The sequence below is a fragment of the Lucilia cuprina genome, chromosome 4 (assembly GCF_022045245.1).
Source record: "Lucilia cuprina isolate Lc7/37 chromosome 4, ASM2204524v1, whole genome shotgun sequence".
NCBI lineage: Eukaryota > Metazoa > Arthropoda > Insecta > Diptera > Calliphoridae > Lucilia > Lucilia cuprina.
In genome coordinates this window covers 38461901-38481713 of record NC_060952.1, presented here as the reverse complement: position 1 = coordinate 38481713, position 19813 = coordinate 38461901, and the positions used below count along the sequence as shown (strand labels likewise).

Sequence of the window (19813 nt, the reverse complement as noted above, 5' to 3'; positions counted from 1 at the left end):
AAACAAAATTTCGAATATTTTTCAATTGAAAAATCTCTTTACTCTGAAGTGAAACTAAATGTGCGAAATTTTTGCGAACATTAACTAAATCAATTCAACAAAAAATTAAATCATTTTAAATACAACAGCAACAAAATTAAAAACAATAGCTCAATGTATAAAGCTAACCGAGTGAAACTAAAATTTTCTACAATTTATAAAAAATACAAATAAAATTTTCCTAAAAAAAAAATCAAAAACGAAAATGTAAAATAAAACATTTTTTTTCTTAAAACTAAAATTATAAAATTTCTTAAAGTGGAAATTAAAAAAAAAAGAGAAATATATTTTTTCCAAACAAAACAAAAAGAAAATGTTTTAAAATTAAAAAAAGATTTAAAAATAAATTTCTTTATAAAAAAAAACAACAAAAAACAATTTTTTTAAAAGTTTTGTTAAACCAAAAAACAAAATTGCTGGAAATTTTATTAAATTTTAAAACCAAGAAAAACTAAAATATTAAATGCTACTTATGGCGCCACGTCGCAATCATAATACTACAACAATTGTCAATCAAACCCAGACTAACCAGCAACTACAATCACAACAACAACAGCAGCAGCAGCAACAATTGCAAAATAATACTTTAGCAACATTTGTTAACAACTCAACTGATATTAATCATCAGTTTTACTCCCTAACGGATCCAGAAACAAATAGTTTCACTAATAGCAACAATTTGCTACTTAACAGCAATAGTTCGGTCAGTAGCAGCTTCACTATGTCGCCCATGCAAACGACTGTCAATAGCAATAGTAACAATAACAACAATAATACATTGACTCCGAATCATAATAAGACAACGGTAGGAGATCAATATGTACGTTGTTGTTATCCCAATGGTGATTGTTTCAAAACGGACTTGATTAATTTGGATGATTTATCGGAATGCATTAAGGTGATTTGTAATAATGAGAACTGTAATGTGGGTCAATATATGCATCGAGAATGTTTCGAGTCTTGGGAACAAACCATACTCCAAACTCTTAAGACAATGGGAGGACGGGCACGCTCTTGGTCGGATCGTCAAAAGGCACAGAATTTATGGACTAAGAAGGGCTATGATTTGGTTTATAAAGTATGCGGTTGTAAATGCAGCAGAGGACATTTACGCAAAGATTTGGAATGGGTGGCCCCGAAAGCGGGACAATTTGTAAATGGTCAAAGAATCATGAATGGTAGTGCCAATGCTAATACCAACAATCAGGAAGATGAGGACAAAAAGAAAAAGAAAAACAAACGCAATCGTCAACAGCAGCAGCAACAACAACAGCAGCAGCAGAATACTAAAGCTCATACTCCTTTGCAGGCAACAAATGGTCATGCAAATGGTCAAAATGTTCAGCAAATGAATGGCTCTAGCAATTCCACACCAGAACCTTTGCAAATTAGCAAAACTCTTGAAACTTCCAACAACAACAACAGCAACACTAACAATCATAATAATGTGGGTGTTATAGGCTCGGGTTTACATCAAAATGGTACTTCCCAGCAAATCTCACAGAATCTTAATCAAAACTCTACTGTAGCAGAACTACCACCCAATGTGGTAACTTCTCTCAACAATCTACTTAATGGACAAAACAACATCTTGGGTTTGGATTTACGCCCACGCACCAATAGCATTTCTTCGGGTTCCAATCATAGTGGCTCTACTTCTCCCTCAGCCATTTCATTCTCTTCTGGAGATTTATCTACTGCTCAAACTCCTTTAAATACTTTACAAAGTCTCAATCTAAATGGTTACTATCATGCTAATCAAAATGGTTTAACTGGACTTCAGCAACAACAACAACAACAGCAACAGCAGCCGCAACAACAATTGCCTGCTCTCCAATTACACGCAAATCTTTTGCAACAATCTTCGGTTAATGCTGTTTCTTTGACTAAAAACATTTTAAATGGTCTACAATCGTCTGGTTTGTTGTGCAATACTAGTAACAACAACAGCAACAATAACATTAGTACTAATACTACTACAGCAACAACAACTAATGGCAATAATCTAAATAGTAATGCAATAATTACAAATGCTTCAGCAGCTTTATTAATTAAGCAACAACAACAACAACAGCAGCAGCAACAGCAACAACTACAACAGCAGCAGCAATGTGTTAATATTTTATCAAACGGTAATGGTATTGTTGCCTTAAAACAACATTCATTAACTGCATTCGAACAACAACAATTATTGTTACAGCAAAAAGTTAAAGAAGTTGAAATCTATTCGGAGAGAGTACGGTAAGTTGAACAAATTACAACTTAATTTTAATGAAAATATATTGAAATTTAAAAATTAGAAAATTAATTGAAAATTCGGATTTTTTTTAAATACTGGATTTTCAAAGTTTGAAAAAAAAACTTAACAAAACCTAAAGTTTTCAATAAAATTTAATAAAAAATTTTGAATTCTAAAAAATTTAAAACTTTTGAAGTTGAATGTTAAAAGAGTGAATTTAAAATTTTGGAAATTTTTCGAACATACATCCGAACTTAATAAAATTAATAAAAAATTGATAATTTTTCAGCAAAATTTCTAAATTAAAATTTATTTAAAATTTTTAAAAATATTGAAATTCCAAGATTTTTTTAAAAAAAAACCTAAAGAAATCCTGAAGTTTTTAATATTTTTTAAATATTTCGTTGCTTTACAATAACATTTTAAGAAAAAACTTGTGCATTTTAATGTTCGAAAATTTTCGAACAAAATTCGAACTTAATAAAATGATACAAAAATTAAAAATTTTGGAGAATAATTGATTTTAAACTGAATTTTAAATATTTATCTTATAAAATTTAATTTCGAAACTAAAATTTCTTTAAAATTGTAAAAAAAACATTGAAATTTGAAGATAATTTTTTTCAAAAACTTAACAAATCGTTAACTTTTTATTATATTTTTTTTTATATTGTAAATATGTCATGAATTTAAAGTTTAATTTAATGGAAAATTATTCGATTTTTTTAAGTTCGAAAATTTTCGAAGAAAATTCGAACTTAATAAAATTAGTAAAAAATGAGTTATTTTTATAGCCAGATTAAGTTCAAACTTCTTAAAGTTTATTCTATGTAAAATATTTCCATTTAAAAGTAATATTTCATTAAATTTAAATTTTCCAAAATACAAAACTTTAATTTTGATATTTTTCTTTAACAATCGCAATTAAAATGTCTAACAGAGTTTGAATATAATTTAATTAAAACCCTCATTATATACATACATTGTCACTGAAGCGTGTTACTTTGTCACTTTTAAATATAAACCATTCTTATGCAAATTAAATGCGTTTTCACTTCCTTTTTTTAAGTTTTTAATTTATTTAGATAACGAACAAAAAAATGCATTTAATTTTGAAAATTATAAAAAACAACACAATTAATTTTAAATAACAAAAGTTTAAGCTTAAATTAAAATACAAATTTTAATTAAAATATTTTTATTATTATTTTTTATAAAAGCAAAGCGTTTAGAATTTTTTTTATTATTTGTACAATTCACAATTAATGTCGTATTGTTGTATGTCATAAACAAATTTCTCAAATAACAAAAACATATCAATTATAAGTATAAAACACGACATACTACGATACAACCCTACAACACCGATTGTAAATTTTACATACGTAATATTTTTTTGAGTTTTAATTTTTAATAAAATTTTTAAACAGCAGCTGTTTTTATAATTTTTGCAAAATATTGATTATTTAAATAAATTTATTCGTTTTTTTATATTAATATAAATTTTTACAAAAAAAAAGTAACCAAAACTCAAGGCTATTTATGACATAAAAATTACCATAAAATATACAGATTTTTATTCAATTAAATGTAATAACTGGTTTTATAAAAAAAGTTTTAAAATTAGCTACCAAAAAAAATCTGTTATTTTGTTCATTTTTTTTATTAAATTTTCACTTAAAGAAAATATTTTAACACGAAAACCATCATTAACATATGCATATTATCAATAAACATTTCATTTAATGAAATCATTCAAATATTTATTTAAAAAAATTTAATTTTTAATTCATAATTTATGCAAAGTCTGGGGCACTTAAAATGAAAAACAATTAAGCCAAAGAAAATTGAAATTACTCTTAACACACACACACATACACACAATTTATATAATAATAATTTAAAATTTTTTGTTGCTGCTAGCTGCTCATTTTATATGCAAATTAAAAATCTCAAAAAAACATTTAACTTTTCTAGTAGGAGGTGTTTCTTGACAATTTTTTTGTTTTATTCATACAGGTCCCTGTCTTTTTACTAGAGTGTTTTTTTGGAATAAAGACAACAAAAAAAAAAAAAAAACGTAAATTGTTAAGGAACATTAAATCTAACCTTGACATTGAAAACACATTTTTTATTTGTTAGCTAAGGAAATTATATCAAAAAAATAACACCAGCTCACGAGTATATATTTTTTTTTGTTTTTTTAATAAAAATTTTAATGCAACAAATATAAATAAATAACGTCATCAACACACTTTAAACAGAAGAAAATGTAAATAAACAAAAATTTTCAACAGATACAAGGGGATTTGGCAAATACCCTATTGGAGTTGCAGACAAAATTTCAAATTGTAAATAATAACATTTAAAATAAAAGCTTTTCAAGTTGACTTCTTTAGACTGTAAACTAATCAATATATGTATCTGAGACTAGCCAGGAGTAGATTAGTTTATAAACTAATGTATTAGGAGAGCGAACAAACTTCCCAGGAGTTTTTTTATTCAGAATAAGCCTGATAGATAGATAGATAGATAGATAGATAGATAGATAGATAGATAGATAGATAGATAGATAGATAGATAGATATATAGATAGATAGATAGATAGATAGATAGATAGATATATAGATAGTTTATAAACTAATGTATTAGGAGAGCGAACAAACTTCCCAGGAGTTTTTTTATTTAGAATAAGCCTGATAGATAGATAGATAGATAGATAGATAGATAGATAAATAGATAGATAGAAAGATAGATAAATAGATAGATAAATAGATAGATAGATAGATAGATAGATAGATAGATAGGAGGTTTATACTGCATTAAATCCGAAGAAATACTCCTAGCCCACAATCGGGCCTGTTGTGCGCTCCTGCTCATTTAGAGGAGATTTTTCGTCTTGCTTTCATCAGGATTACCATATAGGATTTTCGTGGTTTTACCCACTGTTTCATTATTCCAAGAGTAGAGTTTGTCAGGTTAACTGACTCGAGATCCCTTCCCTTTAATGTTATTACATTCGCCCTCTCGTTACCGCCTACTCCCGAGTGGGCTGATGTGAACCTTCAGTTAATGCTCTCTTACAATCCAATATGGTCTTAGACTTAGTTCTATCTCTTGATTTCTGCTGGAAGGTTTTTGCTATAATTGGGTAAACAGTGGTATATTTCTGCGTCTGGATCTTCAATATACAACCCCAGCCCCACTTTAATACCCAATTTAGATCCATCTGTGTAATAACGGATTCCTTTTTATACTAATCCAAAGACTTATTCATAGAACAGTTTCAAGAAATACCTAGATTAGTCATTTGACTAATCAATTAACAAGACCATTTAGTCAATAACAATACAAAACCAAATTAGTTTTGTTTTTAATTCTCTTAAGTATTCGATTTTCAAAATTATATTTTTGTAAAAACTTAACAGATCTTAAACTTTTCAGATTTTATATGATTTTTTATATAAAATTTTTGTCATTTCATAAACTTCAAACTCACTACATTTGAAAGTATACAATTTTCAAAGTTCGAAAATTTTCGAACAAAATTCGAACTTCTTAAAACTACTCAAAAATTAATTATTTTTGTAGCAAAATTAATTTTAAACAATTTCTATCTAATTTTGCATAAAATTATCCAATTTAAAAGTAAAAATTTCATTAATTTTCATAAAAAATTTTAATTTTTTCAAAAATTTTTTTTCTAATTTTCAAAATTTATTAATTCTTATGAATGATATCGAAAATTTTGAAAAAAAATTATAAAAAAGAGAATTATTTTCATCCCTTAATTTGTGGTAAACAGTAACTTCAAAAGCATAAATTGTTTAATCAATTATGAATAAAATTCTTAATTAAAAAAAAATTCTGAGAAATATTTTAAAAAAAATTTTTGACTTGGGAATAGACAGACAGACATTTATCAAAAATAGGGTATTAAAATTTCAAAATAAAAACCTTTAAAACAAATTGTAAAAATTGTATAAAACAAATATTTGCAAATAATTTAAATTGTTGTTGTATAAAAACTCAAATTGATAATGAATTTTTATTAATTTATTTAATTGTGTTTTTGCTACGATTTAAATTATAAAAAAATGAAAGTGAAAGCATTTTTTTGTATTTTCATTATTTGCTGTAAAGACTTTTAAATAATTATTTTTTTTTAACAAAAAGCTGATAAGAAAAAATGCGTCATGACAAGACTACAAAATAAGAAATGAAAAAAAAACAATAATATTTATATACAATAAATTGCATTAACAATCAAATTATAAAAAAAAGACAACAACAGAATTTATTAATAGCTTTTAAAAGATTTATATACATTTTCAATTTCAATAAAGACAGAATATTAAAAAAATGAAATATTTTTTAAAAAAATTATCTATAGAAAAATGCCAGACATTAAAAAAAAATAACAAAAAACTTGTTGAGAATTTTTAATTAGAAAAAATTATTAATGGAAATTGAAAAAAAATAACAAATATTGCAAATAAATTTTATTGTAATATGATTAATCTTTTATTTTTAATAATTTTTTAAGAGTTTTCTTTTGCAGTATTTTATTTTTTTTTTGTAATTTTTTTTTGCTGTTAAAGCAATATTTACAAAACAATTTAAACACATACATAGATTTTTGTTGGTGGTAATAATAAACAATAACAACAACCAAGTAATGACCTTGAACATGAAAAAAAAACAACAAAATGTTGATTTTTTTTTAACAAAATATACTATAAATACCTTTTATCGCTTTAATTTTTTTGCTGTTAAATGTTGATTTTTGTTGTTTTTTTTGCAAAATCAACAAAGAATTGTACTTAATATTATTTATATTTTACTTTTTTATCGTTTAATTTTGTAAAACAACAAAAAAACCTGCAATTACGTTATTTTTTTTTTTTCGTTTTATTATAATTTATATTTTAAGTAATGAGTTTCGAAATTGTTTTATAGGGGGTCTTGAGAAATATTTAATTTGTTGCATTTAAAGTCTGCTAATTTGCTAATAATCGCGAATATTCCTAGAATTTTATTGAAAGTGTATTAACATTTGCCTATTTTTAGGCTGGGGGACATTTTAACTTTGTTTTTTAAGGTTATATTCAATATAAGCATACTTTTAGGCAAGTTAAATTATTTTCGAGAATATTCTCGGAATTTTCTTTTAATACACAAGATTTTGCAAATTTTTGGGCATTGCTGGATAAGGTTTATGAATTTTTATATCATAACAAATATTAGCATACTTTTAGGCAAGTTAAATTCTTTTCGAGAATATTCTTAGAATATTCTTAGAATTTACAAGATTTTGCAAATGTTAGACATTGCTAGATAAAGTTTATGAACAGCTCCTCTAGCAGACCTATTTGATTTCATTTTAATATAGGAAAATAAAAATAAAGTTTAAAATGGAAAAAAAAGAGAAAGAAAGGAAAAAGGATTCGGATTGTGATCTTGAATCACACTCGATTTAGACTTCAAAGGAATCAGAGAAATATCCTTTAAATCTTCTTAGTCTTTGTCCAATACAATAATTAACTTAGTTACCCCTTTTCATGAAGTCGTCTTGGACTATATACATCTTGTAATACGATCTACTCTTGAAGGACTGATTAAGAGATTATGGTCATTATTAAATACAATCCCTCTGTATCTTCTTATACCTGGTTCACACTGGGAAACTTTCGATTTTTGTGTGCGAGAGAAAGAGAAAGAAATATCACCCCTTTCTCTCACACACAAAATCAAAAGTTTATCAACAAAGGTTTTCCAGTGTGAACCAGATCATAGAATTCATCCGTCTAGTACAATATTCAACACAACAATTTAATACAACATCGCAACAAGTCTCTGAGTGCTGTTGAGAGTCTGCTTGATATATAGTAAAGATAAGGGACCTCATTAAATGATAATTTTCTAAATCTCCACAGACTTTGTCTGTACAGTACAATAAGTAACTTAATTACACCTTCGCAACAAATCTTTGTCTGAAGACACCTTGCAACACATTCTACTGTTGAAGGACTATTTGATAGATCATTATACAAAAATGATATAGGGCCTCATTGAATACAACGCCTTTAAATCTCTTTAGACTTCTTCGGTCCAGTGCAATAAGTAACTGGATTACCTTAGACAACATCTGTCTATTCCATAGCCAAGACCGCAGTGTAAATTCCAAAAGCACAACAGTCCTTAAAACTAATTCTAATAAATCTTAAAATTGTTTTTTTAAATTATTAAAATTTTAAAATGAACATATATTTTTATCAAGAATATTCCTGGAGTTTTAACAAAAACAAGGCATACTTTTAGGCTTCTTGATAATATAAATTATTTAAGCTGTAACTTTAACAAACTCTTTCATTCAAATTTACACTTTCCTTCTTATCATTTTCTCTTCCATTACAGACTTTATCTATTGCAATAATAATTCTTTAGCAAATTTCTTTGTTGTATTTCATATTATGACTTTACTTGTCAAACATATATATACAACTGTCATTTAAAATGATATTTCAACTTTTTTTTTTTTCATTTATTACTATATTAAATAAAGAAAAAATGCATTTCTAATATGGATTTTTGTAAAATTTCCATTTCTATTTTTATATACATTATAAATCAAACCTTTTAAATAAACTACATGCCACATACATACATTCCAAAAAAAAGAAACTATGTACTTAAAGCAAATACAATCAATATTATAAGTCTGATAATGTATGAGTAAATATAACCCTAAGATCCTTGTCTGTCTGTCTGTCTGTCTGTCTGTCTGTCTGTCTGTCTGTCTATCGGTTCTATGAAAACAATTTGACATGATGTTGGCGTGTGTGTATAGAGTGAAGTTCGAAAAAAAAGGAAAGAAATAACTTGTGCGGAAAAGGAGGAGAATTATTTTTGTATTAAATATACACACTTTAGTTGAAGTTTATGTTTTCTTAATACAGTGAAGTTTGACTAAAAAGAACTTGAAAGGATCTAGAAGTTATATCAAACTTTATATGTATTTTGTATCTATTCTGAAGAAGTATTATTAAAAATTTTCTGAATTTTGAAAAAAAATTTTTTAAGAAAATCTCCTACAAAACTTCACTGTAAATTTTCATAACTTCAAGCTCCTTTATAGCCAACTTTGGATGTTTATATTTAAGTACATATTTGTTATTTGGTATTGTAAGTCATACGTTTAATGTATATACACGATTGTATGTACACTATTTGCCTCAACCAATAAATATGTGTGTAAAAAAAAGTTCCACGCTCTGCTATTTAATGCCGACAACATGCATGTCGATAATGTCGATTAAAGTAAAAATATGATTTGTTGTATGCAGCTGCAAATGCATCTTATGTTGTTGTAAGAAAAAAAAAAAAAAGAAATATCAAAAAAATAAATAAAGAAATAAAATAAGGCGGATTGCTGTTCTTTTAGTTATTTCATTTTTTATGCAATTTTTTTTGCAATAAAACTTTGCTTGCTAGCTATTACTGTTGCTGTTTTGTTTAAAATTTCTGTAAATTTTTTTTGCCTTCTTTTACCCATGAACATGATTTTCAAATCAAGTCAGTAAAGCATGTCAAAAAAAAAACAAATCAACAAAATAATAAAAATCTTTATATAAAATTGAGTACTAAAATGAAAAAAAAAAAAAAAAAAACACACACAACTTGAAAAGGAAATAAAGTTTAAGTCTGTCTGGTTATTTTGGATTATTTTCCGAAGTTGCAGCAAACAAAAAAAAAAAACTAAAGAAATTTTGACATCTCTTAGAAATTTTTAAACATTGCACAAGAAATTGTTATGACAAGCTAGAGATTTTAAAGCATTTTTTATATCAAACAAATGTCTCTGTTATATTTTTTTCATCTAGCAAATGTATCTTTTAACAACAAGATGTGGGAGTTTTTTTGTTTGTTATAAAGTGTTAACGGTTTTTTTCAGTTTGTCATTTCTTGATTTCCGGTTGCTATAAGCAGCAGCAAACATTTATGAAAATACTTATTGCGTTTTTATTAAATAATTAAAGCAAAATCTTTTAAGGAATTAGCATCAATATAATATTAAAGTAAAAAGAGTTAATTAGCAAAATTGCATACTTTTTGGCTTTAAATATAGACAAAATATGGCTGCATACTTTTAGGAGCAACATTTTTCAATAAAAAATTACTTTTTGTTATCAAACTTCGTTTCTAAATGAAGTTTAATCCATAACAGGTCAGTTAAACGATGTCTGCTTATTACTTATGGTTTAATTTTTATATTACTGGTAATCTAGAGAATAACCAATAGCCATTCCAACTGTATTCTAGAAGAAAAGACACTTTCAAACTTTGTGTTAATTTTTGTAATAGTGTCCTTAATAATACAAATAGCAGACAAATTCTTTTAAAATTGTAAATAATAGAAAAACAGCTTGTTAATAACAATATGTAAAGCATTCTTTTAGGCTTTTAATATAAAGTAAACGAATTGCCTTCTTTATTTTTAGTTTTTTTTATATCACATTTGAGAAAATTTGTAATTTAAACAATTGCTGTTATATAAAATTAATATAAAAAGAGTAAATTTAGATTATTATTAAGAAAATTTGCATACTTTAAGGCTTTAGATATAAACAAAATGTTTTGCATACTTTCTGGAGCAAGTTTTTTAATAACAATTTACTTTTTTTTATCAAATGTTGTTTCTAAATGAAGCTTAATGTATAAACGTTCAGTTACCTAAAGCCTTCTGATTACTTTTCATATTACTGGTAATCTGCAGAATAACTAATCTAATTCGTTAATATAAAGCATACTTCTAGGCTTTTTAACCAATAGCCATCCCACTTTCAATATTTCTCCTTTGTCTTCCCTCTCTGGTTGCAAACATTACAAAACTAGCCTGTTAATAAGATATAAAGCATACTTGTCGGCTGTGAATATATAGTAAAGCAAACTGGTAGCCTACTTTACGTTTTAATTTCGCTATATATTAAAATTTTCATTTATTTCCGCTACAATTAAAATATATTATAAAATAACCCGCATATCTAAACATATTTAATAATTAAACAATAAAAATTCTAGTTGTTTTAAAATTGTTGAAATGTATATGTGTATATTCTGGGACTCACTGTCTATTCCATTCTCTCGCTCTCTCATATTTTACCGCAACAGCAATTTGAAAAAAAAAACAACACTCAGTAGAAAAACAAAACACAAAAACTATTAATGGCAAAACATTGTATTAAAATACAAAATTGCAAGAAAACCATAATTATTCGAAGAGTATAGTATAAGTACTTCCTATACTGCACTAATAGTCTGCTACTGCCAAGTAGTTTTTAAGGATGTCAAGGTATCCCTTTACAGTATAATAAAATTTTATTGTTTGTAATTCTTTGTACATATTTTTGGTTTTTATTATTGTTATATTTTAAAACAAAAATTGATTTAATGTTTACTTAACATATCACCGGTAATCTAGCCGGGAACCTATAGCTAAATATTCCAGTACACACTTAACTTTTTATTAGTATAATACGATCTTGTAAGTTACATGAAATGAAATATCTATTGGTGTCGTATAAGATCACTGGTATTCTAGCGATAAGCTAATCATATCACTTTAGTGTCTCGAAGTAAACAAAAGTGTGGACACTTTATTTATTTTCATAGTCTAGTCTATAGTCTAGAGTCCTCTATTATAAAGGTACTTCCAACTTTATCCTTAACAAGTTTATCTTACAACTTTTTGTGTTTATGTAAAGATAAGTCAACTTGATTACCTCTTATATCATTGGTAATCTAGCGAGTAATGCATGTTATTTAAGTTTCCCTAAGTAATCAAGAAAGTAGACAATCTCGCCCTATTCTCTTTAAAAAGTGATGGTTTTCCTTATTAAAACTAATATTTTAGTTTAATTCTTTAGTTATTGCCAGCTATCTAGCGATTTGTCACTTGCCTTTTTTAATCCTAAGTAATCTACAAAGTATATAGTCTATTTTTATCAAATATTTCTTTTAAAAGTAGTTCTTATCAAGACAAATCTTTTAGTTTTATATTGTTATACTAGATTACTGGTAATACAAAAAAGAATACATTTGTCAATTAAGTTTCCCCAGGTAAACAAGTGTGTAAACAATCACTGTAAACAAGTGTGTAAACAATCACTAATATTTTACTTTGTAAATTAAACTTTTCCCATCGAAGTGTTGTACTGAACATATTTCTGGTAATCAAGAGCAAGTAGACAATTGTCATTTAAGTGTACCTAAGTAAACAAGGAAGTAGATAATATGTTTTTTTTCAAATGTCTTTTTGAAAAGTATCCTTTCATTTTATTAAAGACAAAATTAATTAAGAATTGCCATTTTTTAAACGATAAGCTGTACTTTACTCATTACTGCTAATATAGCGAGTGGCCTTTTGCCATTTAAGTGTCCCTTAGTAATCAAGAAAGTAAACAATATAATTTTTTGTAGATTTTTTTAAATTAATTAATTTTCCTATTAAATGATAACGTTTTGTATATTTAAGCTCCTTTCTAAACCAAGTATGTTGAGCATGGTGAGTAGGTCACCCAGACCTACCAGACACTGAGACAATTCAACTGATGTTGTGGTAGAATATTTCTATAAACGATGTATGAGTAGTATTGGCGTTAAAAATACAAAATTTATTTATTTATTTATTCATAATTTTCAGTTTTAATTTTTTATATTTTTGTGCTGCATTAGAAATGCAAACACATACACACACACATACTACACTGAGACACAAACGCCGCCATAGACATTTATAATATTTTTTTTGCAGTTAACACGTACAATGTACGTGCCAATAGTTGAAATTGTATGGGCAAAATGGAACTGAACGATGAAATCTAGTAAATAGTTCTTTAGGCGGCTGCTGGTTCGTTTGTTTATTTGTATGTTGTCCCCTTTCCACCCAACACAAATGCAATTAATAAATGTTGCGGCGAGTAAACGAATAGTGTACTTATAAATGTTCTGAGTTAGTCATCTAACTAGAAGATCGTAAAATAATAATTTCAAATCGTTAGACATTTCTAATTGTTGCAAATACCACTTGCTTATGTTTATGGGCAAGTGCGACGTTTATTTATTTTATTAAATATTTATTTTATATTTAATAAATTTGTTTCTACATTAACTTGGTAAACAATACTAAAACTTAAGTTACAGTTAAATCGTGGGCTGATTTGGTTAACTATAGGGGCTATAAGAGGTTTGTGGTTTATTTGTTTATTTAGTTGGCCGGGCGGGCGTCTAACTCAATTGATTTGTCTATAGAAACTATACTAATACCAACAAAAAAAAACCTTGCGCAATAGTTTTAAGATTGTGTATATTAGTAGAAATGTAGTATATGAGGTGGTGGTGGTGATGTTGCTGGGGGTTTTAAACTAATAATTGTGGTTTCTATTGTTGTATGTAATGTGTTATTGTCTGAGTGATTGCCTGGCACTTGGTTAACAAAAAAATTCTTATAAATTTCCCGCCACTTGTAGTTTCTAAAAAAAAAAAAAATATATATATATGTCTTTGAATGAATTGTTGTTAGAATGAAATAAGTTTGGGATTTAGTTTGTTTTTTTTTACTAGAGACTTTCAAATTGTTTTGAAAATATAAAAACCATAAAAAATATGTCAGACATTTACGACGTAAATTTTTATTATTTTATTAAATATTATTTCAAGTAGTTTTTATTTTTAAGTATTATTAGACAATTATCATTAATTATAATATCCGCATATTTTTTCAATAATTTATGATTTTTAGTTTTTTTTTTAAATAAATAAAATTTTTCAACACACCAAACATTAAACAGTCAGAGACAACCACATACATAATTTGGAAAATTAAAAGAAAATCTTTGAATGAATAGAAAATGTTGTTAAATTTTTTTCTATCAATAAAGAATTGAAATATAATTTCCTGTATAAAGAAAGAGAGAGAGAGAAAATATAACTAAAGAGTTTATAAAATCTAGTGTATATACTTTCGAATGTTACTATTTTCTTTCGTTGAGATCATCAGATAATTGGAATAATTCAATATTGTATTTTTTAAAATTGATTATGATCGTTAAGTGATTACAGAAATTTTGGATTTTTTATGTAATAAAGAAGTGATCTAGCAAGATCACTAGAGAACATTGTTAAATAAAACTATTCACAATAGATTTAGATCACAAAATCACAGATTTTTGTAAGAGTAAAGAAACTTTAAGATCGTTAATCAGATCGTTAGATCAGTCAAGATCGTTAGACGAATAAGGCTGAAAACAGTTACTGTTTGTTTTGATTCATCGCGTTTCTCTATTCTCTATTTTCTAAAGATCTATCAAGATCGTTGGTTGGTTGGTTTACGTGCGAACTGTCAAGTAGAATTGACGAGAGTCCGTTTTGATCGAACCACTCCACTCGTCAGATGCTGTATTTTTAGTATTAGATCCAGCCCGTAGCTGTGAGAAATCTGAGGATATTATTAAGTCTAAACTCAGATATCTCACCAAGGATAGATATGAAGTGATTGCCAAGGAAGCGGCTTCAGAGCAGGGCATTCGTAGAGCAGATGGAAGACCGTTTCTTCCTTTTCCCTGTCTTTGCAACTGCTACAATGATCATTGTAAGGGAGACCAAGCCGACTTGCGTGTCTGCCTACTACCCAGGGTCCTGTTATTACTGCTATCAGCCTTGATATGTCCCGCCTACTTTGGTTTACAAGGTGTCTTGTGCGTTTCTCATTCAAGGAGGCCCAAAACAACTATTGTTTCTTTTGATTTATCGTGGTTCTCTATTCTCTATTCTTTTGTGTAAGTAAATATCCAGACAGATTTCCAGAAGACTTTTTTGCTTGATCTCTAATCGTTATTGTAATTTTTAGAGAATCTTTTCCAATGGTAGCTGTGATCTCAGCAAGGTCGTTGATGAATAATAAAGAATTTAGTAAAGATCACAAAAGTTAATGATTTTGTGAAACTTGAAAATCAGTGGCAAGATCGCTATATGATTAATGCTGATTTACTTTTTCTTAAAAATAGTTTTAATCACAAAAAAGCAACGGATTTTAATGAGAAAACAGATATTGTTCGAGAAGTCTATGAAGTGACATTAAAAACTCAGATCAAATCAAATATAATTTGTTTATCCACGAGTTCAGTAAAAATTTCAAAAACTCTTCCGTTTCCCAGCATTTCCGTAGGATAGTTTCGATGTACCTAACCTACCATTTTGGATTACCCCTAGCCATAGAGCTAGTCGCCAGGATTAGCTATTTTAACCTGGGTTTATCGTCAATCGTCACTCCATAGATTACGAGGAGACAGTGAAAAACTTAAGTTTGTTTTTCAAGTGTCTACTGTTTCCTTTAGAAAGAGTACATCCAAGACGAAATAGAGCCAACCAGCTGGTTAGTCGTAAATGGAAATCGCAGTCTTTTTTCGGAGGCATTGACTCTTTGTCGAACTGCAGGGTTATAGAGCATTTTAGGCAATTTTCATAAAAAATTAGTTGGGTTTTCTCTATAAATAGTTACAAAGTCATAATTTTTCTATCAATTATAATTATAAAATTTAAGTTTTTTCTATAAAACTAATTTTTTTTACATTTTTTTAAACTTTAACAACAAACAAAATTGTTGCATGTTTTTGCTTAAAAAATTTTGATAAAAGCATTTTTAAGCTATTAAAAATTAATAAAAAATGTAATAAATTTCCATTTTAAACACCAGACCAGAAATCAGCATTAACAAAAAACATGATTTTCAAATCAGCCCTACAACACAGCAAAATGTTTATTTTTTTTTAACTAAACTACAAGGTGGTGTCATAGGGCTTGGCTTAAATAGTGGCAACTGGCAACAAGAAAAAAAACTGCTATATATAATTTATATAAACTGACAACAAACTAAATGCAACACAAATTATAAAAACAAGATCCAATGGCAACCAAAAAAACGCTTCTATAACCAGCATCAAAATGGATTATCTATTGTTTCAGTAGAAAATGAAATAGATTAAAAAAAAGAGATATTTTTTATGGATTTTAATCCTTTACTATGATTTTTACTACGACTACTAGTGCTACTACTACAAATAGTACTGCTGTTGCTACTACTACTACTACTACTGCAGGTTTCTCTTACAATTAAGCTAACTAACTTGTATTGTATTGTGTGTTGCACAGTTGTATATGTATGTATGTGTTTTTGTTGTTTTATATGAAAAAATCTATTAATGAAACACCAACATGAATCAGTATGTTGCATGTATGTACTTGCATACATATGTATTGTTGTTTTTTAATATTTCAACTCGTATTTTGTTTTCATCATCATGCATATTGTGTTTTTTTGTACTTTTCGTATTTATAAAAAATTGTGCTCTTGTATAGGCAAGAGCACAATTGTATTTGTTTTTTCGTATCTATATCTGTATAGTTTACTATACCCTGTTTTTAAACAAAATATTATTTCATTGCCAATGCCTTGCAGTTGTGTATGAATATGTTTTTCACTTTTTTTTTATTCCTCTCTTCTTCCTTTTATAAATTTTGTATAGAGTAAGTAGACAATAGCAAGCAACGAATGTTGCAACAGAAGGAAAAAAAACAACAACAACTACTACTTTAACAAACATGCACTTTTTCTTGTATTATTTCTATATAGACAGAGTATAAATGTGTTTATCCATTGATTCCACCCTCCCACACTTTAGTATCCAACCATATTACTCTGTTACATTTTTGCTGTTTTTTTGTTTCTGTTGTTCATCCAGTGCACTCCATGACTTTAACATTACAAAAAAAAAAACGTAAGAGAAAAAACACACAACAAAATACTTCAACTTGAAAGGCTTCATTCAGTACAGAAAAAAAATAAACCAGGCAGCCTGCTACCCTGGCAAAGCAATCTGCCATTGCAATACATGCATTGTAATAATACCAGACACTACTACTTCTAAAACATTCCAACAGTTCGACAAAGAGTCAATGCAGCCATTTACGTCTGACTACCTGGTTGTCTCTATTTCGTCTTTCTTTTTAAACGAGTGTGAAGACAATAGTCACTTTAGTGTCACCTTGTAAGCAAGAGAGTGGACACTAGAACATTAAATTAAAACATTTTGTTGTCTCTTCGTAATCTATAAGATGACGATTGACTTCCTCGTAGGACAAGAACATGTTAAGATAGCTAGAACGGTGGTTCGGGACTGTCCAACCGAACTGCTGGGATAGAAAATAGAACACAGTTTTTAAAAGTTATAAAAAAATTTTTCCAAACAAAGTTATAACTAAGTTTTTATAAAAAGTTATAAATTCTAATTATTAATCTTTAAAAAGTTGGAAAAGTTTCTTTAAAATACTATAAAATTTTTTATTAAATTTTTTCTCTAAATAGTTATAATTCTTTCTTTGAAAGGTTATAGAATTATAACTTTTAATTGAATTTTTTAAAATTTTTCTATCAAATGTTAAAAATATATTACAGTTATAAAATTATAAATATCTTCATAAAATTTTTAACAGTTTTAATGATTTAAAAAAAATAAATATTTCTTATTAAATTATAAATCTTTTTCCTTAAAAGTTTGTAAAGTTTTTCTATAAAAAGTTATAAAATTATAACTTATAACGGGTTTAAATTATAAACTTTCTCTCAAAGTTACAAAGTTAAAACTTTCTATAAAAAGTTAGAAAATTGTAACTTTTTTAAAGTTACAAAGTTACAAAAAATTTTAATTTTGACTGAAAAAGTTATAAAAATTTTACCTTTTTCTTGAAAATTAACTTAAATTTTAACATTATCCGTTTTGATTTCAAAATTATAACTTGTTCTTATCGAAGCTCTAATATAAGTATTTTTTACAAAAAGTTATAAAATTTTTCTATAAAATAGCAGCTTTTCTAAAAAAGTTATAAAATTATAACTTTTCTAAAAAAGTTATAAAATTATAACTTTTCTAAAAAAAGTTATAAAATTATAACTTTTCTAAAAAAAAGTTATAAAATTATAACATTTTCTGAAAAAAGTTATAAAATTGTAACTTTTTCTGCAAAAAGTTATTAAATTATAACTTTTTCTTAAAAAAGTTATAAAATTATAACTTTTTCTAAAAAAAGTTTTAAAATTATAACTTTCTCTAAAAAAAAATTTAAATTACAACTTCTTTCAAAAGTTTTTGAATTCATTATTTAGAGGTTCTGTTTTTTATAAAAAAAATATTATTCTCAACTAGCTGGATTTCGTACATTTTACTCCTCATTCTTCTTTTTTTACATATATTTTATTTCTGCTCTAACTCCTGGTTCCTTTATTTTAGGCTTTTTGTATTATATTAATCTTTTTTTTTTCTTACTTGCTAGCGCTTTCTGCTTGCTTCACAAAATCTATATAAAGAGGAATTGTTTGTGTTGCAAGTACTACAAAGACTACAAACTGCATTGTATACTTCATTCATTGTCTGTCTGTGTTTGTTAGCCTTGGTTGGTTGCAAGGCAATGCAACAAAAAAAAAGTGTAGAAAAAAAATATATATAAAATTTTGCAATCAATATTTCTGTTCTGTTGCCTGCTGATTCTGCTGTGTGTTCTGACATTTTGAATGTCTGTATTTCATATTATTTTATTTTTTTTTACTCGATTCTTTTTCCTATATACTAGAAAATTTTTAATATATATAGATATTTTTTTTTTGTGCGGAATTATTGTTGCCAAGTTGTAAAATAAACCATATACCAACAATGTAAGTGTGTAATACATGTAAAACTTCATTTGTTGGTTGGTGTTTCTTTAAAAGTATGTTGCATGCATGTGGCAAACAAACATTGTTGCACATTATTATTTTTGTACATATATTTATATTTACTTTTACTTTATCCTTGTCGTATTCAGTTTTCTATATTTTATTTGTATGTTGTGTCTTTGCAGGATATTTTAAAAAAAAAGAAAAAATGCACTTTTTTCATGTTGATTTTTTTTAAATTTTAATAGTTTCGTTATGCATTGCAACAATATTGTATATTGTTTTAAGTAAGGGTGTGAAGTTAAATTCGTCGGCCAGATACGTCCCACAACACATTTGTCAAATACGTTCCACATACTGTAAAATTCGTTTTCATATTAAATTAATTGATTTTTTTAATAAAACAAACGCCAAATAAAATGTTTTTGTGAAAAAAAGTAAAAATATTTTAAAATATATTCCGAAAATAAATATATAAAATAAAAATTAATAAATATAATTGTATACTCATAAAAAATGGTGGTTAAATATTAAATTTTTAAATGAAAAAAATCGACACTTTGAGAAGACATGAATTGGGGTACCGGCATAGTGGAAGTAACCCAGGACTAGTTCTTTCCAAAAACATATAGCTTATATGCAATTCCAGCTCTGGATAATTATTACGAATTTTTGAAAAAACCTAAAATTTTGCCAAAAAATCAGAAATTTTCAAGTGGCTCCAACGGGTATTTAGGGAAGACATGAATCGGGGTAGCGAAAAACTGGAA

At 26.7% G+C, this 19813-nt stretch overlaps 1 protein-coding gene across 1 annotated transcript in view; it reads left to right on the top strand.

The window, feature by feature from the left end:
* Positions 1-380: 380 nt before the first annotated feature.
* Positions 381-19813, top strand: part of LOC111690448 (headcase protein) — a 186184-nt gene continuing 166751 nt past the window's right edge. The window contains exon 1 of the mRNA XM_023452926.2: positions 381-2280. Coding sequence (XP_023308694.2) covers positions 503-2280 — 1778 coding nt within the window. The 5' untranslated portion in view covers positions 381-502. The remainder of the gene's footprint in view (positions 2281-19813) is intronic.